Source organism: Pinus tabuliformis, chromosome X, assembly GCF_031772625.1.
Source record: "Pinus tabuliformis cultivar Carrire ecotype Pingquan chromosome X, CPIR1, whole genome shotgun sequence".
NCBI classification, from domain to species: domain Eukaryota; kingdom Viridiplantae; phylum Streptophyta; class Pinopsida; order Pinales; family Pinaceae; genus Pinus; species Pinus tabuliformis.
In genome coordinates, this window is record NC_142308.1 from 341029855 (window position 1) to 341057113 (window position 27259).

General features: G+C 37.8%; 1 protein-coding gene across 1 annotated transcript; it reads right to left on the minus strand.

Annotated features, from left to right (window-relative positions):
* Positions 1 to 117: 117 nt before the first annotated feature.
* On the minus strand, positions 118 to 10131 carry LOC149139866 (xanthohumol 4-O-methyltransferase-like). The gene is made up of 3 exons (XM_089450842.1): positions 10002 to 10131; positions 551 to 615; positions 118 to 438 (listed from the first exon to the last, which is right to left on the minus strand). The coding sequence occupies exons 1-3, from the start codon at positions 10129 to 10131 to the stop codon at positions 118 to 120; spliced, it is 516 nt and encodes a 171-aa protein (XP_089306968.1).
* Positions 10132 to 27259: the final 17128 nt, after the last annotated feature.

Genomic DNA, 27259 nt, shown 5'->3' on the forward strand with positions numbered 1-27259 from the left:
CCGATGTTTCATGTCTCCATAATACCTTGATAAATCTTCGTTTATTTTGTAAATACAATAATTTGATTGCATTTTAACATTGTAAATACTAAAAATGAGCCCATAAAGAGCAGATAATCAAGAAGGAAACACTTCAATCACAGATTGGAAATCAGGAACGGTGATTATTTTATAACGACCGAATCCACCTTCTAATAAAATCTTCTTCCATTCTTTCTCTGTTCTTTCCTTCCCACCAGAGTAGTGCGCCACCATTACCAGATCAAATACTAGAACTAAATTAGGATCCAGAACCGGCTTCTCTTTCTGGCCACCATTATTATTATCATCGCCTTTGTGATTAGAGTCCAGCGCTACTACGTCAACAATAATGAGCTTCCTCGTCTCGGGGATCGCCTTTCTACAGCTCTTTAGTATCTTGATATAGTCCTCATCGCCCTAGTCATGCATGATCCACTGATGACATCGCACAAACAAATTGTATAGTCAAAACGCGCTCTCAACTCATTCTAATTGAATTACATGACAGCTCAGTAAGTTCAAGACTTACCTTCATGAATATGGCGTCCGCAGAGGGCACGGTTTCAAACATGTCTCTGCCCATGTGCTCCACACCTATTTACATACATTTATATGTATAAGATTGTTATGCATATATACCATTGATGAAGCAAAGGTGTTGTTAGTAACCTGGGAGATGGGGAGCAGTGGCCATGACATGAGGGAGGTCGTAGTTGATGCCTCTGATGGAAGGATAATGCTACAGCATTGCCTCGATTGTATCCTCTGCAAGCCCAGCCTCTCGAGGAAAATCAGAGAATGGAAGTCAAATTTCGAAAAGCTGATAGGATTATTAAATTAGCATGAACAAAAACGAGAAATTAGCATGATGATTTGATGTTTGAAACGTCAAACAAGGCCGCACAACCTTGTGATTTTAAATATGACATTTTTTTTTCAAGTTTGGTTGAAGATTGACTACCAACATAACCCCAAGATCCCTGGCATATTTGTTTTTCACCATGCTTTTAAATTGCAAATTAATAATTCATATTTCCTTTTGACACTTGTGCCTTCCATGTGATTTGTCGATATCGCCCATTGGACAATTATTGCTACCCTATGCAAAAAACTTAAAACTACGTGAAATAATAAATAAAAACGGTTTAACCTTCCCTACTATATCAAGAATACGGAAAAACAGCTACAGCTCCCTACAACAAAATAAGGTAAAAATGCCATGGTGCATATATATAGGACAATACTGAACAAATTAATCAATTAATGTTAACCCTTATCTTCTACCGGCTTAACTGTTTACTTGGGCATTCTCATCTACCTATTTACATGGGTCATCTCCATAAATATAGGTTCTGGACATTCAACTGATGGTATTGAGCAAAATAACAAGTAATTAAACAAGAAATGATTGAGTTGATAGAATTTGCAGAGAGCGAACTGAAAATGACCGAATGATTTCTCTCTTTGAGAAAAGAAGAATTGCTACTCACCTTACCTAATAAAATGAATGCCGCAAAGTGGTGTACAAACATCCTTTTGCACGCGTATTATTGGCTTGCGGGTTGTTTCACCTGTCCAGATTCACGGTAGGCCATTCAAATACCGTGTTAGAAAGATTTGAGAGACAAAATACACATCTATGGTAGATTTTGATGGATAAAGAAATAAGAAACAAGCGAGAGAAAAGAAAACAGATTCAGAAATCGAAGCTTCTCATATTATATTATCCCTCCATGGCGAACTCTTCTCTTCCCCTGTTGCAAAATTAATAGGTAGGGAAAAACCATTCAGCAAAAACTGCCAAATAAAATAAAAGCACTACCTCTACTGTTAAAGCCTTTGCGATTTTTCCACAGCTTCACTGTTATAAAGAAACAATGGGTTGAAACTGTTGAAAAAATTGGGTTCCGTGCATAGCCATTATCTACCACGCTACTTTTCCCTGTACAAATTTATTAGTAAAACCCATAGATATTGAAAACCAAAAGCATACATGCTTCTATCCATAAAAAAATTCGAGAATTTCATTCCAATGGATCAAGAATTGCATCTCTATCCATTCTTCTGCTCAACATAACAGCAACAAAATAGAATAGCCAAGATAAACCATGAAAACACTCTTTTAAAAAAAACATAAATTAAATTCAAAACAGAGGAAAAACACAATAAAAATAAAACACTGTAAAATCCAAAATGCATGGCCATGCAACAAAGAAAATAAACTTGAACAAGAAACAAGGCAAGCCAATGCAATGTAGAGTATTGAAAAAAATGATGAAGAAACTATTTAATTAACCATAACGAATGCCTTTCCAGAAAATAAAATAACAAAAATAATAATAAGATGCAATGTTAAAGACTACTTCTAAGCTAAGAAATTTAACTTTAATGCCACAAACTCGATATAGGTCCGTCCAAAGTCAAATATCGTACTTGCTTGAATTAAAATTTAAAAGAAGAAGGTAATAATGAATTGAAATTAAAGTATTCAAAAAAATCTCCCAAATCAAAACAATGCAATTAACCTTTAGTTGACAGACTAACGATTTCACCTTCTACCAATCTCGTCATTTGCAAATTTCGTCCACTGTTAATCGCCTTTGCGTAAAGCCGGTTCACATTTCTGCAATACCATGAAAATTGTGAAACCGAAGGAACATTTACGTTCTTCTTACCACGGAACCAGCAAAAAGGAAAATATTATTTTCTTTCACCTCTTCTTTTCTGAAAATATCTTGAAATTTGCAGGGTATCCGTGGTTATTCGAAATGTGTTTGGATTAGGTCATACATCTGGCAAATTAGCTCAAACCTAAGAAATCCCTTGCCATTCGTGCACATTTCGAGCCTTTGCAAATTAAAATACAATGTCTGCGAATCTTGCAGCGGCTATTAGCGGTTTCTTCGCCTTCATAAATGCCAAAAGCCAGGGAAGAAGAACAGCAACAGCAACTGGTAGGAAAAATGCAGTAAAAATATTTTCCAGAGTGATATAAAAAAATTGGAAAAAGTAATAAAGCGATTCAACAGATATTTGAAAAAAACAGCAACACTTCAAATCAATGATTCAAAGTGTCTCACCTAATCCAACGGAGCACAGTAAAAGTATTGACGATTGTTGATGCATAAGAAAGCCTATCCACCTAAATATTATCAAATCAACGAGAAACAATCATTTTCATATATATTACTAGCAAATCAACGTGAAAAGCAATCATTTTCATGACTGGTAAGCATTATCAAAAGAGTGGCCCGAGATAGTATGTTAGGGTGTTAGTGGGTGTATAAAGAATGAAACTGAATCTCGACATGGATGTCAAATAGTGGATGTCAAATAGAGGTTAATATAGTCATTGCTTAGGGTGTTAGTGGGTATAGAAAGAATGCAACAGAATCTCAACATGGATGTCAAATAGAAGTTAATATAGTCGCTGCATATTGCGCTGCAATTCATTATCTACAAGTCCCAAGCTTCAAACATGCGAAGTCTACCACATAGAGTTGATATTGATTGATAAAGACTTGCATTTGTCAAGTTCACCAATTTGTTTTTATATTCGGTGTACTGCATTTTTTTTTATTAAAGAAAGATATAAAGTTACGAGGAAGGTAGGTAAGTATAATGGTTGGAGATTATATATTTATAATATTATATGTTTTAGGTTTTAAAAATATTATTATTATTATTACTATTACTTTAGTTTTCACATTTTAATTATCGTTTTGTTTATAGGTTGAGAGATTTAAAAACATAATATAAAATGTTATTGGTAAAGGATTTCTTTGTATATGGAGTTTGAGTTTTAATTATTACTTTGTTTATATGATGAGAGATTTGTAAACACAATATAAAAACCTATCTGTGAAGGATTTCTTTGTCTATGGGGTTTTGAGTTTTGATCTTGTTAAGAAGTTTGTTAAGAAGTTTTCATGTAGAAGGAAAAATTGAATTGAAATTCGATAAAAGGCAAAGGCATTTAAGGTTTTGGTTAGAACCCTAATGTTAAATAAAGGAATTTAGTTTTCACAAATGAAATTTATTAAAGATCTATCATCTTCATAAACAAGATGAAATATTCTTAATTTGTCTAGGTGTGTTTGGATTTGAAAATTTGCTTTGCTTTTCCCTAACCCAAAAGCTATAGAATGTAGGATAGCGTAGGACTAGTCAACCAAGATTCATGCATAGATACTTTCATTTTCTTCAAGCTAAGGATATTTTGTCTCTTTTTCTCAATAAGGAGGAATGTGATTTCCTCTTTCAATCTAAACTATATTTCATAGAATCCAATGAATGTTTTTATCTTATGGTCTTTCAAATTCAACCTAGAAGCAAATACTTCTTTAGCCCCAATTTGGGTTAGGTTGTTTCATCTCCACTTGATATCATGGGTTCATAGCTCTCAAAGATATTGGGATAAAGCTAGGTTGATTTATTGATCAAGCATGTCCAAAACACAACTTATACTTTTTCACATGGATCTATGTGGAAGTAGACCTATAGAAGGGGCTTCTAAAAGCATTACAAATCTATATGGATGGTTGGAGTCATAGTAAGACCTAGATTATGAATAGTTTATGTTTAACTGTGGCATATGCCATGTTTATTGGAATTTTGCCAATAATGGTCTAAGAATTCAAGTGAAACAACCTCATCCAAAATAATCATTGACTAACATTGGCCAGTTTAGGTCAACATTTTGTAGGAATATAAATTATTAGTGCAAGGGGCCTAAACAATCAAGTCCATTCCAAAAGGGGCCTTCCATGATAAATACAACAAATTCAAAGTTGGAAATATAAAAGAGATAAATAAGGAAATTGAAAGGGATTAGAAACCATAGAAAGGCCTCAACTCTAGAATAATTCAACGTGAAGGTGGTGAGGATCCACCCATTCGATCATATCGAAAGGACAATGCCCCATTAGAAAAGATGGAAAAAAAGGAGGGAGAGGAGGAAGAAGAGGAATTAAATTGAGAAGAGGAGGAAGATGTAAAGAAAGGAAAGAATGCAATCCTATATAAATTAATGGAAAGAAAAGTAATGCAAACAATGATGTGGCTTTAGGTGAGAAAATCAACACACTAAGAAGTTGTCCCTCACTTTCACTCACATTCACCAAACTAGCATTTGAATATATTTATAGGAATACACTGTAGTCTAGGAATTTAAACAGACTCTTGAAAAATAGGATGAAAAATAATTAAGACCAATAATCCCAATGACACAATAACAATGCATAACAAATCCTAATAATGTTTATTCTAGAATTTCTCCATTATTCTAACAGGGGGTGAGGTCTGAATCAGTGTGGTAGAAAATATATCATTTCAAAACATTTTATCAATAAATAATCATGTAGCAATGTACCATAACCATTTGCAGCATAAAAATAAATAAATAAATGCATCAAGAAGCCATCATCACATCAACACAAGAGGACACAAGCTTTTACGTGGAAACCCTTACAAGAGAAAACAAAAAAATCTTCTTCTTCTTCTTCAATTAATTACATAGATTTGCAAGCGCTGACCTACTGGAGGCACCCACCCCTAAGATGTGCAAGAAACTACTTACTATATGCTACAACCCAATTGAGGCACCAACCGCAAAAAGTTTATGCAGCCACTTGCATACTACAACCTGATTGAAGCCCCAACTTCAAAGATGAGAAAGCTTAGAGTAGTTGTAAGCTTCAACCTGACGGAGGCCCCCACCTCCTTCTTCAACTCTGTGTGGATCATTTTTCAGAATATTTTGAACTAGATCCACCTATTCTTCAATCAATATAAGTCTTAAAACTGATGAATTGTTTTTGTTATAATGCTCTTATGTCTTTTCCATAACTTGTTACCACCTATTCATCAACATGGTCACATAAAACACTACTCAAAACAATGGTGGTCATATACACAATACTCATTGCAACAAGTTCATGAACCCCAAAAACACATAACATTAACATCAAAACTACATCATCAAGGATTTTCATGCCTCTAGAACTATTCATAACTGAACTCGAACCATCATGCTTTTTTCAAAATCCATTTTGGTCTTAAAATGAACCCATAAACCTCCAAAAATCATATAGCACTAAATAGAACTATACAAAAATTAATCATGTGACAAAATGGCATCATTTGGGTGCATTATACAAAATAACATTTTATGGGTTCTACAAAATGTCTAACTATTGAACAGAATTGTCAAATTAGGTGTGCAATTAACCCCATATTAAAAAATTTGACTAAATCTGTCCAAAATTGAACTCATGACCTTCACAAAACAAACCAATCCATATGACCAACTAATCTACACAATGATTCATTACTTATTAAGAGAAAACATATATATAAATACATTGGTGTCCAGAACCATATCACACTTAGCCATCAACGTGTCATGACTCATTTGAGTTCAAACTAATAACCATACACTCTGTATAAAACACAACCATGTGAGGGCTCATCCCTTCCACTGATCGAACCCAAACAATTTCACAAATATATCATCGCCACAACAATTGACCTTCAAACCTGTAATCAAAGGTATGTGTTCATTGAATTAAATGTGTCTTGGATTGTATCGAGGTCATATGTATTTATAAGAGGTGCATGGTTTTGAGCTCATATCATTTGACCCATGTTTTCTCTTACAGACTAGAGGTTTCATCATACAAGGCCAGCATGTGTCCATTCAACATAACCTTGTCCTTAACCTTTGTGCCTCAAGCCTTTGGGCCTTACCCTTAGGTGACCTATGACCATGCCATGTGATGTTGTCGCTAGGGTCCATGTTCGTTTGCGATGATGTAAGCATGATATCATGATGTTGTCATCATGCAACATGACATCCTATGAGGGTTGCAACATGTCACCCATTTTTTACTATTTGACCAACCAAAAACCATCATTCATACCTACCACATGGAAATCCCCAGAAGTTTCACATCATCATGTTGATGTCATCCTGATGATGTGTCAAGCCCTATCAATATCACATCATCCTTGCTAGCATGCCATCTCCTCTAACCCATCAAACTGCGCCACATTATCTTTATTGCCACGTCATAGTTGATTGTGTACGAGGGACACATCACTGCCACATCATCTAATCAATAGTTGCAACAATTCGCTACGAGACAGACTCATCATGGAAGGTTAAATTTAGGGAAACTTGACATATTCTTTGTTGTTCAATTCTTTACCTTACCATTTGATCCATCTGATCTTAGCAGAGATGCTCAAATTTAAACTATGTTAACTCTCGTACATGTTTAGTTGTTATCCATCGTAGATTGGATAATTGAACCATGGATCTGCCTAGAAGATGCACATTTTCTAACAAATTTGGTGATTTTGGGTTTTTCTCTATAGTTTAGGTCCTTTTCCCAATGTTGACCTTCAAATAGCATAACTTCTCATCCGCGAGGATTTTTTCAGAGTGTGATATACCATCAGAAAATTCTCAATGAGGATTACCCAACCATAATATCCATAAGCTCATTAGAACAACATAATCTTGTCAAAATCTCAATAAAATTCAAACCTCTTTGACTTCATTTTATGAGGGAATGCAAGAGGTTAGGTTGCAATATTACTTCATGAATGATATCATTTCTTCCTTAGGCATCCCCTTTGACAGTAATGACACTTGTTGTAATAAATGACGACACTATATGCATGTATGTTGCAAATGAAGGGAACAATGATATAAAGCACCAAAAATTGTATGCACCATTTATATGGTGAAAAATAGTAAATTATCAATGTTTATTTATATCTTAATCAATATCTAATTGATGTTTTCAAGTATTTTGGAAGAGAAAGAAATTGGAATTAATTATTCATTTTAATTATTAATAAATATGCATATGTGTATAACATTGACAAATTAAAATTACTTCTAGTGTAATAAGAGTTAAAAAAAATTAATGATGCCCTTCGTTATAAATCACCTATAATTTATTTTAAAAGCTAACATCTAATGTTAAAGATACTTTTAGACATTGCCAAGTTTGAAGGAAACATAGGGGGAGACACCAAGAACCATGTTATGACTTTCCATCTGTGTTGTACTTCAAAATCCCTCATGAATGACTTAATTTTCTTGTGTCTTTTCCAACAAACTCTGGTAAGGGTAGCAGTGAGGTGGTACATTGAGTTGCCTTGCGCATCCTTTAGAGATTTATTATCTTTGGAAATATAATTTTTAATGCACTTTTAATTGCAAGTTTGCTATGAGACACGGACCAATCTATTAACATCATTAAGGATAAACACCTCCACACACATATTGGATCACATATATTAATGGTGATGGAGCTAATGGATGATTATAGATGAAATTCCAATATATTTACAACTAACTAGTTTGTGAATTGATTATTGCCTTTTTTTTTCCAAAAGAAAAATTGTAATTTTATTAATTAAAACAAAATTACATGTTGCAGATGTTGTGGCGCATTCCATCAGCAATCATTGACTGCTAATCAAAGTTCATGAAAGCAAGAAAATAATGTACAAGTGGGGAAAAGTCATGCTTTTCGCCCTTTTTTCTTCTCAACCTTTCGCCACTCCCCTTGAGTCGGTAATGTAGATACAAGTGCTAGTGAAGTGTTAGCCATAGGTTTTGGGTTGTCTTTATCAGAGTCTGAGGTGTCTGATAAGTGTTGTTGTTTGGTTCCGCTAGTATCCATTGTTTCTGGTATCTTTTCCTGCTGAGATCCCATCAGATCTTGTGGACTTAAATCCTCTGCTTCTGGTTCTTTATTCATCTGATTGTTATCATTGGGTATAACATGTTCAACATCCTCTTCCTCCTCCTCATCGAAGAGTGGTGGAGGAAATTGTCATCCCTTGGCTTATTTCCCTGGTTTCTTCTTCCTACACATGTCTTTTTTGGCTTTTGGACACGTGTTTTGTAGATGCCTTGTTTGTTGGCAAGTTCTACATCTAAATGCTATATTTTCATAATCTACAACCTGTGTCCAGCACCTATGTTTATGCTTCAGTTGAATTCGATCTGGCAGCCCTCTGCTAAGATCTACTTCCACACAAATTCGTGCAAATGTGTAGATTCTTTCCTCCAATATTTAGGTCTCCATTTTGATATAACTCCCAATGGTGTTACTGATTCCTTCAAGGACTTGTTGATTCCAAAGATGTATTGGGAGGTTGTGCAAGCGTACCCAAACTGGCATCCTTGAAACAACCATTGTGTTTGCATCAAATTATGGAAACCATGGTGTGATGAAGAGATCCGTGGACCCCCAGAACCAAGGTCCTTCCTGTATTATAATATCTCTAGCCTCTGCTGAAGGGAAGTTCACTATGAAGAAACCCTTGGAGCAGAGATGTATTTCACATTGTGTAGTCCAGTTTGTGAAAATCCAATGAAATAGCTCAACAGGCTTGGGCCAAAAATAGTTGAATCTACAAATTATAGCTTGCTTTTCAAATATAGTATAGTGCTCATCTGTTTCTGGTATATATATATATATATATATATATATATATATATATGTTTAATTCTGGGGTATAATTCAGTTGCTCCACAATATATGGCCTTGGTTCCATTCCTGTTTGTTTTGGTGTTGCTGTGGATGTATTTTTCCCCTGGAGAATGTTTTTGAAAGATAGGCCTCCATTTTTTTCCCCTGATGTGTTTCTGCGCTTTTTGCTGAGCAACTCCCAATTCCTTCTCCCCTATAAGGATTTTTACTGTTATCTGCCACGCCACCTCTTAGTCTCAGATTGAGAATTATGGTTGATACAGGTGCGATTTTGTAGTCCATAAGAGGCTTGGAGTCCTGGAGTGCTCTGCCCCCATGTATCAAATTTTGTAAACTGGTGGGATATCCAACTTGTTGAGAAATAAGGTTCTTCAGATGCATCACACTATCGGTTCCATGTACCCAAATCAAATGTGTTTTTCTGGTAGGGGATTTGACAAAAACTTGGAAACGGAGGGTACTTACCAGAGATCCGGGTTTTGTTGCCATCTGGGAGTAGCTTGTCCATGCAGCAGTAATTGCGCTTCGGCTCATTGTGGGCTTTGCGTTCCCTAACAGGGTTCTGGTGCCCTGTTCCCATTGACTGTCTTCCCATATCTGCGCTGAGGGACTAGCTGTGTGTGTGTTGTAGGGTATTATTGCCCCCACATTCAAACCATGTCTGGTCCAATGGAGACCCTGTAGCATTTTTCGTTGAAGAGGGGAGGATTCTTGTGGCCCACTATTACAGTCCAACTAGCTAGTCCAGCTTCCATCAACATACCACTGTCCCATTTAATCATCCACCTTATCACACACCCCTTTCTGTGTGCCCTTGCAAGGCCCTCAGGTATCCATCCTCGACTAGGATGCAATTCAGCACTCTAGAAATAGCGAGATACTCTGTACCCGGGGGGATACCCTGCATTTCCATAGCAAAAAGTTACCTCAGGTGAGCTCCGACCATCTGCCTAGAACCGCCATGACGCTAGTTTGATCTTACTTCCCCACGAGTTGTCCAAGGGATGGGAGGTGTCAGCGGCGCCTTTTCCCTTATTGTTGTGTAGGAGGTCCCTGTTTTCATTATCCTTTGCCGTCTTGGATATTTCCCCCTGATCTCTGGTGGACTTAAGTAGTAAAAGAAAACCCCATATGACAGGCCTGCTTTGACCTTGTTCCCCCTTGATTGTATTCTTCCCCATGGGAAGTACTCCATTCCAGTTTGCCTGCGAGCCAATGTCTCGGTTGTTCAGGTCGGAATAATGTTCCAGTGTGTGCCCCCCTTGATGCTAGAGCCCTCCTCTGCCCAAGTTCCTTGATTCCTTTGGTGCCATCCGAGGGGCACTTCTTGGCAACCGCTCCAGACCTCATTTGCCCACTCATCGAAACCCTAGCTTCCTCCATTTTTTTTCCATTCAATACCTCCCTAGTTAAGAGGGAGTGTTAGAGGTATTATGATCTTAAATGACTACCGAATTGATTATTGCTTTTTATTGCCAAAGATCAATGATTTATTATTTTTCACCATAGACATTTGCTACATTTCTCTTAAAAATGAACATCCCATGTTAAATAATATTAACTACACGATGTAAAAACATAAAAACTAGAGCCACATCAATAAGCCATTTGAGCTAGAGGAAAGAAGACATTACCATTTGTATTTATCTAGAATAATTAAAGATCTTAAATTAAACCACAAAAAATAACGAACTCCATTATTTAGAATTCACTCACAGTCGAAAAATATATTTCATGTTGGAATGAGATCCCTACTTTCTAAATAGAACATGACTTACATAATTAATAAGTTAATTCCTAATTAGAAACATTTTCCAAACGAATCAACAAATATCTAGAACTGAACTCTTACAATTCCCCAAAAACTTTATAAGAAAGCATCGTGACACATTTATAAGGGTGCATCGTTAATATTCTATATCAAATATTGCATCAATTTACATAATTCGTAGAGTTTCTTTGCACTATTCAATGCATGAAGAGAACCTCCTCAATGTATAGACCCTTTAAACTATGTGACATAACTTTTGGTGAGAAAATAATGAATTGTAAATCACCCCAAATTATTAAATCAATTGTTCAAATAAATTTATGTCCTTGTTCACAAGTTAGCAAAACAAGTTAGCAAGTAAAGAATAAACTATAGAAACTTCATAACAAACATGACATCATTCAATAACAATATAACATAAAATCATGTTGTGACAAAACAATAACCCCCATTTTATATTTAATTCACAATAAAATAGGTACCCTTTTATTTTTTGTTTCATACCTTTCCCTTCCATGATCTTCCTTTTAATTCCTTGTCTTTCCATATTGTACATAGTTCATGGACAAACCCCCTTGTAAAACAGTGAAAAATAGAGAAAATGATTAAGTCTTGAAGGTTTACGTAAGAAACACACTTACTTTATAAACCTTCATGGTGCAACAGACAATTTTCTATCACATAAAAATACATTATTTTGTTTTATTTTTACCTCAATCATGCCGACCCTTTCAGTTTTCAAGTCATTTGTATACTCTCACAGTGGGACGTAATTTTTTCCATCAAATACCTTGAATACTTTCCGTCTCGTGGCATCTGTCAGTTCTTGGACTCCAGTAACTTTTAATGGTGAATCATAACTTCGAGCCTACGAGTCCTCCCCACAATGACGTGCTTGGTAAGTCCACATGAATTTCTATTCCACATGTTCCTATTAGATATTGACACGGTGTCACCATATAAAGCAATAATGTGTCAACACATTACCCTGCCACATTAACATTTGATAACTCAACTTGATCCCAAAATAGTTTAACGATAAAATTAAGAGAAAGAAAAACAAACATATCTTCGTCTCGTTGTGTGTCCCTCAAGCAAAATCACTTAAACATGGCTATCAGTGTGAAACATGAATTAGGGATAATTAGGGATTATTAAGAGGATTAATGCTTAACCTTGTGATTAGTAAAAGTTCCTCCATACGTAAATGCAGGTATTTTCATTTTAAACTAGGCCAATTTGCAGATTATTGCAATATCGCCCTACTTGCAAAAACGAATTTTCAGTAGTTAATTGCATTTATTTCAATCTAATATTTAATAATTACTCTTTTTCGAAGTTCTGATTAAGTTTTGAATCAATAAATTATACACAAATATGATTTTCATTCTTATTTCAAATTATTCATTCAATGAATTCTCCAAAAACTGCAAGCATGGGAAAGCAAACTAAAATTTCATGAAAACTTCCACTGTAGAGACCTCCTCAATTAACTCCTAATGATGTGGATGAGAAAAATATTAACACATTCATGTTCTCATATAGTAATCACTTAAAGGCGTCGAAATATCTTCATGGAATGACATGTATAAAATTTTAGAAGAGGAATTACTTGATTAAATATTAGACGTTCTTTCAAATGAATAAGGCACAATAGGTAACCTAGATACCTCTGGGAGTGATGTTGCAAGGTTGGTCTTACATAAATTTGTTGCAAGACTTATTTTTTTTCCTTATACATATATGATACATTAAGACATAGATGCAGACACATAAAGGAGGATTATTTGTAATTATTGTGGCACAATTGTGGGTTCATTTCATTCTCAGCACCTCTAGGTTATGTATCAACTTCTCAAGCCCAAGCCTAAGAATAATTCTTAGTTCATTAATAAATTCATTCAAATGGAATGCATTGAATTTGAGAGGAAAATTCATGTTTTGATTAAAATATGGAGAACAAGAAAGCATATATTTATAGAAGAAGTTACAAAAGGGCACGCCACTTCCCCTTTGAATTTAGCTTTCTCCTTTATTGTTTTCATGCTTTGCAAGCTTTATGGAAGAAAATGAATTAAACATTTTCCTTTATGTTAGGCTCCCCTCATTGAACGAGCTTCAAAATGTTACTCTTTTAATTGGTAAAATATCATGTTTGAAAATATAGCCAAGCATATCAACTCTTTCAAGCTTTCTAAAACCACTACTCACAATCCTCCTTTCTAAATGTTAGCTTATATTATGGATTCCCTTTTTGTTTTCCACTTCCTTCTGTGGTATGGGATGGAAATGAACTCTTGTTGAAACACTTCTCATACATATTTTTCACTCCAAGCTTTGGGAGAAAAACTACTTTGACCATTTTTACCAAATCTTCCATTTTGTTATTATTCCTATTTATGAAGTAATTTTCCACTCAAAAACTCTCTGGGTTTCAAAAGAGGAAAATAATGACATTGACCACATTGGTGATTGGTTCTTCGAAGAAAACTTTTCTTACTTAATAATATATCGCTACCAAGAACCCCTGCATGTTTTACCCCTTTTCGTCCTTCATAGTTTGGTTTATAAAAAAATATCCTATCAGATAGTTGATACAAGAATTACTATCCAATTATAGATAAACACTAATAAAATATAGCCAAGTTTCTCGTTTCAAGTTTCTAGGTTTTAACCCTATACATAAATTACCTGCAAATGAATTCTAAAAATAGAAAATAAACAATGATGAGAATATAAAACAAATACACAGATATTTCCCCCTAGATGCCAAACCGAGACTACCATATTGATTTTTCATTATGTTCCTTTCAATGTTACAATACATATATATACAACTGAAGCGTTCATAAACCTACATCCATTAACCTTGGATTAGAAAATAACTATAGTTCCCTTGACCAAATATACAAAATACCATGGGCAGAAAACCATCATGCCCAAAACCATGTGCAAAACCCATCCACAAAACCATGTGTAAGTCCACCCACCTAATATAGGGTCCAAAAAAAATTTCTCGAGCCACTTCCCTGGACCCCGTGCAGGGGGAATAACACCCCATTGAAACCCCCCGACAAGGGGCGCTGTGCCCCCCTATGACCCTCGTGTCGTTCTCGTCACAACGAATAGGGGTCTCTTTCACCCCCCTGTGACCCCCCCTCCTGCACGTGCAACCAGTCGTGGAAAGAATATAACACACACTGAACATTCTCCCACTTGTTGTTTTATTTTCCACACAAGGGATGAAAGGAGAGATTAGTCATTGATCCATCCCTACAACACCCATTGTTTCTCTACACTTAAAAAACTTCTCCGTCCTCACACACCTCATCAATGCATCTGCATCATTCTTCAAAGTGTCCACCTCTACTAGCAATGCGTCCTCAACCATATCTCTCACAAAGTGATACTGAACATCAATGTGATTTGTATTCGAATGATAAGCAGGGTTCTTTGCCAAGAAAATTTCACTTCAGTTGTCACAGTCTATCCTTATATCTCATTCTAATAACCCCATACTGGAACACAATCTCTGCAACCAAACTGCTTCCCTACTTGCATGAGTGGTTGCGATGTATTCTACCTCAGTAATTAAAAGTGCCACTACAGACTATCTCTTTCTTATCCAACTGAATGCACCTCCAAATAGGTTAAAAGCATACCCACTTGCAGATCTTCTCCAATCTTGTGTCCATCCCATTCTGCATCAACAAACCCACAGATGTCCAAAACTATGTCCAAACCTGGTTTTTCTTTGTAACACAAACCATAATCACTAGTGTCACACAAATACCTGAAAACCTGCTTTATTGATTTCCAATTATCCTTCCTTGGTTTTGACATAAACCTACTCAATACTCCCATTGCGTGTGCAATGTATGGTATAGTACATACCATTACATACATCATACTACTGACTGCACTTGCGTATGGAACAAGGGACATGCCATCTTCCTCTTCTTGTGTCTTGGAACACTGTTCAATAGATAACTTTAAACCTACAGAAATAGGAACCTTCACTAGTTTACTATACTACAAATTAAACCTCTGTGGTATTATCTTGACATACTTCCTTTGGTTTAACCAGAGCTTCCTCTTTTCCCAATCTTGTTTAATTTACATGCCCAAAATATAGTTTGCAGAACTAATATCCTTCAACTTGAATTTCAAGGACAATTGGGTCTTCAAATCTTAGATAATTTCTTTGTCATTTCCAACCAGCAACATATCATCCACATAAAAGACCAGATAAATAGCACGGTCACCAATTAATTTAAAATACACATAGTGATCCACTTTTCTTATGGTGAAGCCAAGTCCCCATATATGTGTATAAAATTTATGATACCACATCCTTGGTGATTGTTTTAACCCATAAAGATACTTTTTGAACCTGCATACCAATTTTTTCTTTCCCTTCACTGTAAATCCTTCATGTTTCTTCATGTAGATCTCTTCTTCCAAATCCCCATGAGGAAATGTTGTCTTCACATCCATCTGTTCTACCTCAAAATCGAAAGAAGCAACAACAAATAAAGGTAATATAATAGAAGCTACCTTGGAAACAAGAGAAAACATATGACCAAAATCAATTCTCGGCACCTCGAAATAACATTTTGCTACAAACCGAGATTTTTCTTTCTCCACTTTTCCCTATGCATTCATATTCTTCTTAAACACCCATTTTCTTCCAATGGGTTTCCTTCTAGCTAGATTCCAATAGATCCCAAGCCTCATTTTTGTCCAAATATGCCATTTCATCAACCACGACCTCTTTCCATATTTTTCCATCCTCTGAATCTACTGCCCCCTGATAGTTCTGGGATCATCATCTGTAATAGATAAAACAAAATTTGAACAGAAAACAAATGGAAAATACCTTTATTCCTTCCTGTTGACGGTGTTGGACTTTCCAACATGTTAAGGGGGTCTCCCCCGTAAGAAGTCCCAATTTGACCTCAGACCATTTGGTGTAGGAGTCCTAGCAGTGGGTCGTAAGGTAATGCCTTGACCACGATGTCGCACAGAGGCAAGTAAGATAAATTTGTTAGTAGAAAGGGTGTGACTAATGTAGATAGTCAAGGAATGTGTACGAGAGGTTCCAACACTTCGAAGGGAGAGGAAGGTGAAGGTGAGTTCCAAGTTGAAAGGCATCAGTCCCAACTCAGCTAGGAACACACCACACAAAGGACATGCACAACTTCCGATGGAGTGGTCCACTCAGAGGCGGCAGTCACAACAACAAGGTAAGATAACACGAAGAACACTTATGGATCAGTATGAGATGAGTGTGGTAGTTGATATAGCAAGGTTCATGAGGAAGGTATGTCTAATGTCTAGTAGAGCAGTCGACACGGACGGTGACAACATTAACAACATATGCAACACATTAACAACAAGATTCATATAATTGCATACAAATCAGTTCATATATAAGTACATAGGTTAAACAACATATATCATTAAGGCAACCAAAACAATCCAACTACAGTAACAACATATGCATGAAAATGTGATGGCTCTTATTATTAAAGAAGTGTAAGTCACAATCATACAATGCACCATGTAAACCTTCTAGGCCCAACAGTGGAACATTACAGCCACATCCGCCTGCTCCTCTAAAGAGATGTACTAGCTCCGTGCAGTGGAGAAGCCAAGGCACGTTACAATACTATCCAAGCCTTCTTCAATATCGTCGTAGGAGAAGCTTGGCTGACCAAAAGCCTATACAATGAGTTATGAGGGACTATTTATAGTAAAGGGTGGGGTGACCCTTGACATTCCCCTTTGTGACAATTCAACTACCCTCATGACCCTTCACCTACTCTATGACTGTTACACCAAACTATTGACACTTGACTTACACTTGACATGACTCAACATTACAATGCACATGTACTCATGTGAGACAACATGGATTGAGAAAGCCTTACAAGACATCACTAACACTCAGTTCGTTGTGGTGAGACCAACTCTTTGACATGCTTGTGATGGTGAAGCTGGTGAGTTGATGCCAAGCTTGGTTGTTCGTGATGGTGTGCATGCACCTCATGGTCACATCTTGCTGAAGAGAACTCTTTCTTTCGTTGCAACCAGTGCATTGGTCCAGCCCCTTCATCCAACTCATCTACTAACATGTACATGGTCTTCTTGGGTGCGGCTGAATTGGAAGCACACTAATGCATAATTTCCGTGTTGATCTTCAAGTGTGTGATGGTGGTCATGCACTTCAACTTGCCGAAGTACCCATTCAACTCCAGTTGGACTTGCTTCTTGTTGTCACCTTGGTGGGTGTGTTGAATGGGTTGGATTGCATGTGTGCGCACAATGACATGCATGTTGTTGAATCCCTTTCATGCTATCAACCACACTGCTCACCATATCTGCTCTATGTTAGCTGCTGGGATGGATCTTTAACTTGTCCAGGTGCAATTTCATCCATGAGGGCACATTGCGCCCACTGTTGTTCTTGATCCTGCTACAACTCATTCGTCTGTCTACGTAGCTTCATGTTCTTATTGAGTTGTTGCTTCAGCACATGCAACTCCTTCTTTGTTACATCTTCTACCTTCATGCGATCATCATGTCACACTGTCACTCCATAGCTAAAGTCTCCAAAGTTGCTTTCATCATCAATGGACCTGCTTGAGCTTGGAGCCTTGTTCTGCCTCCGTGTTGTCAACAACCCTCCTCTTGAATTTGTTGCATTTGGTATGCTATCTTCAGTTGTTTTTCATGATGCTACTCACTATGATGTTGGCACTTGATGTCCTTGTCTACGAACAACTTGATTTCTTCGTGAGTAGGAAAGCTCATAGACACTTGATTGACTGCATCCCTAAGCGTGCTCTAAACGGTGTCCTCATCTTTGCTCTCCTGTAAACCATTGTACCTATACTGCTGAGAGGCATATGAACACCTGTGATACCTGAAGACATGGCAAGACTCATAGCAAGCAATATGTCAGTCGAAAACCAAAACGAACATGAGAACTAACTTGCAACATACCTGGGTGAATGATCATGAAGGTTGTGCAATTTCGTCTAGGAGGTCAGGAGACCGACTGCCAAGACTGCTCAACGCTCAGTCTGGGCTATTGGGAGACTAGCTGACTGTTGGAACTACGCAATGCATAGTCCAATCTCGCTGCTAACGACTAGGATTATGCAATGTGCAATTCCAGTTGGGAAGGACTGCTGGCCTAGGGATAGATCTGCGCAATTTCTTGGGCCAAGCAGCCACTGTCCTCCAAAAATGCACAAAATAGTCCTGGAAGCAAGTGTCGGGCAGGAATGCACAAATATCAAGAGGAAGGTGAGCCTTCCTTTCCCAGATTGCCTAATGCAGCCTTGGTGAAGGTAGAGCCCGGGCCAACGTTGGTCTGACTCGCTGACGGGCGACTGAAAGCAAGTAAGTCAGTGAATTCATGGCGACACTAATTGATAGTAGAAGTGATTGATAGTGCATGAAAAACATGAATGAAATATTCAGCAAACATATCAACATGCATGTGGGTGAGACAATTCGCCGGTTGGGCAAACGTCTATGCAAAACAGTTTCATGCATGCAACAACAATGAGATGGCAACATAAATTTAAATAGAGCTAGGACAAGCTAGTATATATGTAAGCGACATCAAGAATTCAAAGAAATCAAGAAAAGAATACTCCTACAAGCAAAAACACAAAAAGCGACAGAAATGCAGCACAAGGCATGGGAAGCGAGCTTACCCCAAAACAGTGGAGCTGAATGTGCCGACTGATCCCAGATGTGATGTGGGATGTCAGAGCTATAAGGTTGATGTGAGGAATCAGCTCTGCAGTGTCCGGTTGATGAGTTTTGATAACATCGAAGTTGTGACGTGCATGCCACGAATCTAGGGGAAGCGAAACTTGGTGGGAGGTTTCAGAATTTCTCCTTGCATGTAACCTCCAACTGCTAAACATATATCCCTAAAACAAGGGATGCCTTTGCATGATGCCTTGGGAGAAGCAAGAGACTATTGGCGAAAAATGCACATTTCTGGCTGGGAGTTGCGCTAGCTACCCAGGAGAGTTGTGCAATTTCTGGGCAAAGAAGTTGACTGCTTCCCAGATTTGCGCAAATCCTGAGCTGAAGAGCCTGGTATTGCGAAAATTTGTGCAAATCCTGCGGGGAGGGTTAGCTGGCAGGATTGTGCAATCCTAGAGCCTAGTAGGCTATTAGAGAGGACTACGTTATTCCCAGAGGGAAGGTTGGTTTCCCTCTAGAAATGAGAAATTTTCAAGGGGAAGTTGCTCAGCCTGCAACTGGACCAAGTCTGGGAGAATAGCCTGTGAGGGGAATCGATCAATTATGATCGACAAGCTGCCTTTGTGTAACGAAAACATTTGAAGCTTGTGTACTTGATGAAGAAAGACAAGGTGTTGTGTAAGGTTGGTAGGGAGGCTCCAAAATAGGCTAAGGAAAAATTTTGGAGGATGGTTTTAGCCACTACAACACTTGAAGGCACACTTGTAGAACTCTAGCTCTCTGAATGGGCCTTGTTAATGAAAAGCAAGTCTAACACCTCTGGAAGTATTGTTTAGCTCTCAGCTCATCTTGGCTTCACACTAGTTAGATTGTAAGATGTATCAACTGCCAGACCCTTGCTCAATTGACACACATTCCAAGTCGATGCATCACAATTCTTTCAATTAGGGTTGAGGGGTATATAGGTGCACAAGTAGTATAGTCTTCATAGTCTTAGTTTCATCTCTGGTGTTGCTCCACTGCCAGCAGGCCTGGAATATTGGGTTGTGTTATATTCCTTCCACAACTAGCCCACGTAGTTAACTAGGGGGTTAGAGGGGGGGTGGAGTGTTTCTGGGAAAACTAGTGTCTTGTCGAACAACTAGCCCTCTAGGTTTGGAATCTACCCTAGAAACAGTAGTTTAAAGCAATTCAATGATTTCTTCCATGTGTAATAGATAAGAGAAAGATAATGGGACCAACCTAGAACTTTCGCTTAATCCCTTGCTTGCTTTCTCTCTCCTTTGATAGAACCCACAACTCCTCTCCTTACTTAACACACTTGGAGAGTACCTGCACAAGTACAGCAACAAAGAACCGTCAAAGCATTATGATCTATTACAACATAAACATTACAGAATCAGAGATATGATGGACAAATGATAGCATTCACAAGTGATAGCATTCACAATTGTTCAATCATATGGAAAAAACTTGAAGAACTTTATTAATAGAAGGGAGAATTACAACCTAGTTGTCTGATCCAGCATCATCCTCCCAGCTTCAATCCTTTTTCACTTCATGAAATAGCAAGATCATGCCAACAATACAATGCTCTTTCCTCAATTACAAACTATTAGCACTTCCTCACAATTCACAATATTCCAGCCTCTGGATCTCTTCAATGAGGGATCCATTTATAGATGTGTGCAAGGGTGTGAGTCATCTCTGGGGTTTTGATTAGTGTCATTCCATTTGTTACAATTGGTTCCACTTGGAGATTTCTTGGATCTCTTACTCATCCCTGGGCGAATTCAGAGAGGCAAGTGGCATAGGAGAAGTTTCTAGAAGATTCCATGAGCAACAACCTAGCAAACTGTCTCAGACATTTGTCCATTCTTTCCCATCGTACCCTATAGAAGGCTTAAATAGTATGCATCGCACCCTAGCAGTGTACCACTTAGTATGCATCGCACTTTGCCAGTGGAGCAGTCAGTATGGTTCAGTTTAGGCCATTTCTGGATGGTTTCTCAGGTGGAACTTTTGGGGAATGATGTAATCAGATGACTAAGCTCTTTTAGGGTATGAAACAACTCTTTTAGGGGTTGATGAGCCCTAGTTTATCAACATATAAGTTTGGGGTTGATGTGCCCAAATATGTCTATAACAGTTGCCCCCTAAAGCATGAAGTCGTAAATCTTGATGTCGGGTGAAATGCTTTATCATGAGGATCTGAGGTTTCGAACTGGAAGGTGACCTGCATAAGTTACAATACAATACATCATCATAATATAATTTTCATGATCTAGTTGAGGTAGGCATTCCCATGCTCAGCTTTATAAATTCATTTCATGTACATAGATTAGATAGTCGTTTGTAGATGCAAACTAGTGATTCTTCAGATGTAGAGTCATCATCCATGGTTAGGATGACCATCTGTGTAGCGCCTTTGTACCTTTGATGTTTTTATGTCCTTGAATATATTACAGCCAAGATGGATGAAACTAGATCCGGGGTATTCAAACTCGTTCAATATTTGCCCGATGTACAAGTCAATCCATGTGAAGAGATGTTCTGAAGTCGAACATGGAAAGACATTGCCTGATTACCAACCAATAATGTGAGCTGTTAACAGACGCGAGAGGAATCAATGATAATTTTAATGACCCTCAAGGTACTACAGTACAATTCACGTGGTGTGAATATATGATCCGATGTTGAACACCACGCAAAATCTTTCGGTCGAAGGCCATTGATGTCAAGCTATCGCCGGAAATGGAAAACTTGCCATTGATGTATGCAAGCTTCAAAGCACTGAAAGGGTTGTTTCTAAGTCAATTTCTTGGATAATGAGCTGATGTCAACAAGAAGTGACTCATCGTAGGAGGGCCTTAATATATCCCACATCTACGACACGAAATGGAGCAAATGATTTCTGGAGGTGAAAATGAACTGAGGACACAAGGTTCAGGAATGGTGGTCATGAAAAAAATGAAGGTTGGAGGTATTGTAGTGGATGAGACATTAACTAGATGGTGGTTTCTCAACTGAACAACTTCTCTTTAACATGTCGGCAACACTAAGATGAATTGGTAGCGTTAACCCCAAAAGATGGATGGTATTAAAGACTAATGGTGAGATGACTCATGAACGGAATAACCCAACCCAACTCAATCATGGTGATGAAGTGAAAGTGTCATGTTCAAGAGCGACCTGCTACCATAAATTCTTCAAGTTTTCTTCCCTTTTTCCCTAGTCATTGCTAACTAGTACCTCTTTATTTTTGTCAAGCTTGAGGAGGATAACATATGCTTGTTCTATAATTTTCCCTTTGGGAAAACCTGTTGCTATGTTTTAACAAGTCTAGCGACAATGAAACTCGATCTCGTCTAGAATGGACAAGTTTGTCGCTATTGTTTTAACGAGTTTAACGACAAGGATAACTCGGTCCTTTTCATGTTTAGAGAGTTTGAAAAGGGATGAAAAGAAAACTCCATAAGTTCTTTTTCGTAAAATAATCCCTTAGGTTCGAAAAAGGATAAAATAATACCAAAGGGATGACTTTTCCAATCACTTTAACAAGCTGAAAAAGACAAGCGCTCGAATTTTTCATAAGATAATCCCTCGGGTCCAAAAAAGTATAAAATCATACAGGAGGGATGACATTTCCAATCACTTTAACAAGCTGGAAAGGTCAGCGCTCGAAAATATTTTAATATTTAACGAGTCTGAAAAGGGTTTAAGGGGGACTCGATTTTTTAGGAACGAGTGGTGTCTAAGGTAACAACTTGTTCTAGTGAATTTGGAACTGCTCAAAACATGGTGAATTCTGTGAAGAGGCTAGCTAATAAGACCACTCATCACAATTGTTCCTCAAAAAGGGTAAAACAACCAAGTGAGAGCATATGATCGGCCAAAGGGATGGTGGTGATGAGAGGTACACAACCAAGGCTCAAAAGGCTGATAGAATGGAAATCACAAAGGTTATTTAGTTGAAAGTGGGTTCTTTTTTTTGACAAGCTTGAACCATAGGGGAACTATGCTTGGTGGGTCCATTTTTTGATAAGCTTGAACCATGGGCGAACTATGCTTGGTGGGTTCATTTTGACAAGCTTGAATCATGGGGGAACTATGCTTGTGGGTTCATTTTTTGGTTTTTGGAGTTTTATTTTGGCTAAGTGATGCAATCCTAATGCAAATATTGATGTGAAATGCTTTCTTTACAAATGCTGCAAATGTCTATTTAACACATAGTTTGCTAATAAACCAGTCAATGTGTCCAAGTTTTCGGAAATTTGTTGATATTGAATGGAATCAAAATGTCTTTCCAAAATCTTAGCTCTTAGGAACATGCGATAAATAGCTGGGTTCCGAATGGAATAAACGCCAGTAAGTTGTAGAATTACGAGTTGTGAATCTAGCCTGACAATGAGTCGGCGTATGCCATGTGAAACAATATCAGAGAGAATTTCAATCAACGCGCTATACTCAACGATGTTGTTTGTCGATCGACCAATACATATCCCCCTGAAACTCACTAACTCACCGCTTAGAGCGAAAATGGCCCAGGCCACAAAAGATAGGTTCTGCGTACTACAACTAGCTCCATCGGCGTGCCAACGAATGGTTCCAAAAAGTCTGACATCTGCAACAAATGCGAAGTGGATTACTTAACCAAAATGACAACCCTTAAAGAAAACACTCAAAAATGAAATAAAAGCATATGTACAATGAGCTTACTACACTTAATCAAGCATAGTAACATTTAAGATACAACCCATTTTAGGGCTGTGACAGTGGAATCCCATCATAATCGACCAGCTCGTAGGCTCCTTTTGTCAATACTTGTTTAACAATGTAGGGGCCCATCCATAATGGTTCGAATTTACCTGCTCCTAATTTGTCAAAGTCCTGATCGTAAAGCAATACCAGGTCACCTTTTGAGAAGACACGAGGCTTGACATTTTTGTCATATTGTGCCTTGACGCATTTCTTATGTGCTTCGTTAGCCAACGCAGCATCACGACGAGTTTCATCCAGATGGATTAGTTCCAAGAAACGAGCCTCTTCTTCAGAAGTTTCAGGAAGCAGATCAATTGCAAGCTTGAGGGATGAGATTTCGCACTGAATTGGTAAGACTGCTTCCAGACCATACACCAATTGAAAGGGTGTAAATCCGGTCGCATTTCTCACTAAAGTCCTATATGCCCACAAAGCTGAGTATAGGATTAAATGTCAATTCCATTTGTTGACTCCAATCATTCTCTGCAGCATACACTTAAGGACTTTGTTGATTGCCTCAACTTGTCTGTTAGCCTGCAAATAATATGGAGTAGAACTATCATGGGACAATCCTAATTTGGCAGTCAATTCGATCATCATGTGATTGCAAAAATGCAACCCATGATCTATGACTATAGCCTGTGGTACACCAAATCTAGAAACTACATGATTGAAAAAGAAAAGAGTAGTCGTTTCACCACTGTTGTTTAATGTAGGCATCACCTTGGCCCATTTTGTAAAATAGTCGACAACAACTATAATATACCCATGCCCCCTAGCCGAGGTGGGGTTACATGTCATGAAATCAATGCCCCATTTAGTGAATGGCCCAACAACAACTACTGGATGCAGTGGTGCAGGTGGTAATCTGGTTTTGCGATCAAAAATCTGACAAGCATGGCAAATTCTGACTGTAATTATGCAATCTTTGAATATGGTGAGCCAGAAATAACCTGCTCGTAAGATCTTTTCTATAGTAGCGTAACCAGATAGATGCCCCCCACAAGCACCTGAATGACAATCATTCAAAAAAAATTCGGCCTCCTCATGCGTGAGGCACCTTCGTAGAACTGTATCGACACCACGACGGTAAAGTGTATCGCCAATGATCAGATAGTCTTTGGCTTGGTATCGAGTACGCCATTGTTCAGAGCGAGAGGTGTTAGGCCTAAAAGTTTGGGTCTGGAGATAGACCAGTATATCCCCATACCACGGATCACTTGACGATATTAGAAATAGAGTCTCATCCATGATTGATGCTTGGGATGTTAAATCGTTGGATGACGAGAGAAGGTCACAAAGTAACTTCGCAAAGACAAGAGACTTCTTTGATTTGGATTTGGTGAATTGAAAATCAAACTCCTGCAAAATGGCTATCCATTTGGAATATTTGCCCCCGATTAATTGACGTGACATAATGTAGGTCATAGGGTTGCAATCTAACACAATGGTAGTTTTGTGAAAGAGAACATACTGTTGAAATCTCTGTACTTCTTGAATGGCTACTAAAGCCAATTTTTCAACATAAAAGTACTTGCTTTCTGTATCATTAAGATTGCGACTTAAATAATATATAGGATGTTCAATTCCATTATCTTCTTGCACTAAAACCATAGTGATAGTTGTATTTGCAGTGACGAGATAAAGGTTGAAGTCTTTTTTATAGTCACGAGCGTACATTAATGATGCTTTTATCAGGGAATACTTTAAAGCATCAAAGGAAGCTTGCGCAACCTGATCCCAGTGGAAGGGTATTCCTTTTTTCAACAGACGTGTATAACCTTTAGCGAGCTCAGCATAATGTGGAATGAACCTCCTCAGAAAGTTAGCTTTCCCTTGGAGTCTTTGAATCTGAAGCAAATTTGAAGGTGGAGGCATGTCAAGGATTTCCTGAACCTTAAATGGGTTGAGTCGAATTCCATCCTTAGAAACTATAAAAACAAGCAATCGACCAGAACCAACACAAAACACACACTTGTGCGTATTGAGTTGTATCTTGTAGTGTTGGCAACGTAGAAATATGGCTCTCAAATGTTGCGGAGGATCAGTCCGTTTTCGCAATTGAGAAGGTAGATCATCGAGATATGGTTGAATGATGTGTTTGATGTCATGGAAGGCATAATTCATTGCCCTCTGAAAATTTTCCCCTGCGTTCTTCAATCTGAAAGGTAATTTACGATACGCGAATGTGCCCCATGGACATATAAATGCAGTTTTTGACTGGTCCTGTGGGTGGATATTGATTTGGTTGTATTTAGAAAATCCATCCATGAATGAAAAGATTTCGCATCCGGCACATTCATCAATTATCTAGTTGATGAAGGGTGTAGGATAGTTGTCCTTTGGACACGCTTGATTTACATCCCTATAATCGACGCACACTCTAATCGTTCCTTGTTTTTTCATTACAGGAACAATATTCGATACCCAATCAGTGAGAGGAACAGGGTAAATGAAGCCAGCACGCAAAAGTTTTTCAACCTCTGCTTTAATGGCAGTGGCTTTCTTTGGATGAATAGGTCGAAGTTGTTGTCGTACTGGTTTGACATCTGGATACATCTTTATTTCATGTTCAACAATTCTCGAGTCAATGCCTAGCATTTCTTCATATGACCATGCAAAGACATCTTTGAATTCGTGGAAAAGAGTGCAGTAAATTTCTAGTTCTGATGGAGAACATGATTTTCCAACATGAATATTCTCTACAACATTAGGTTTGGTTGAAATATTAAAGGCGATAGTTTCTTCTATGTTGGACAGATTTTGCTCGAAGTCTACTGTATTTACAGAATTTAATAAAAAATAAAAAATTGAAGGATGATTGAGGTTGTTCGAATAATCTTCATTGTCATCTTGAAGGTGGGAATGATGGTGGTAACCTTCCCATAGCGTCTCTCCTATCATCATTGATTGGATGATTCCTTCATTTGTAGAATGTATACGAGACCAAGGATCAGAAGAGGTACCATATTCTAAAGACCTATCTACCCAAACACTCATCGAGTGTTGATGCTGGTTTGCCGCCCAAGCCCAAAAAATTGATTGCTACAAAGATTCTGTGGGGCTAGGTGGCAACACCTCATGATGATCCTCACTATCAAAATGGTCGGAGCTCTTCTTAAACTTAGATTTTGTAGAAGAGATCATTTGATAGGTTTCCACTGTGGCCACTTCCGCGAGACCAGATGGAGGCAAGAGGGAAAAAGTACCCATTAAGGAAGGGTCTTTTAGGAGACATACTCCGACATTTTGAAGTGATTGTGAACGTCCATGGATCAATGGAATGCTTTCAATAGCTTGTGAAATGTTGGGAAAAAATGCTAGTTGGTCAACGATTGTTATTCCACCTTGGAAGGGAAACGCAATCTTTCTAAAATATGTAGACACAACGACAGCCATAGCATAAATCCAGGGCCTTCCTAGTAGAATATTGTAATCAAGGTTTCCATCAATGACCTCG

What these genes read in the sequence shown, in the direction of transcription:
- LOC149139866 (XM_089450842.1), bottom strand. Translation starts at nt 10,131, where the DNA reads ATGGGAAGACAGTCAATGGGAACAGGGCACCAGAACCCTGTTAGGGAA. An exon ending in CAACAAAACCCGGATCTCTG is followed by an intron (nt 616 to 10,001) that starts GTAAGTACCCTC and finishes GTATGTAAATAG; the next exon opens with GTGTGGAGCACATGGGCAGA. An exon ending in CGGACGCCATATTCATGAAG is followed by an intron (nt 439 to 550) that starts GTAAGTCTTGAA and finishes ATGCATGACTAG; the next exon opens with GGCGATGAGGACTATATCAA.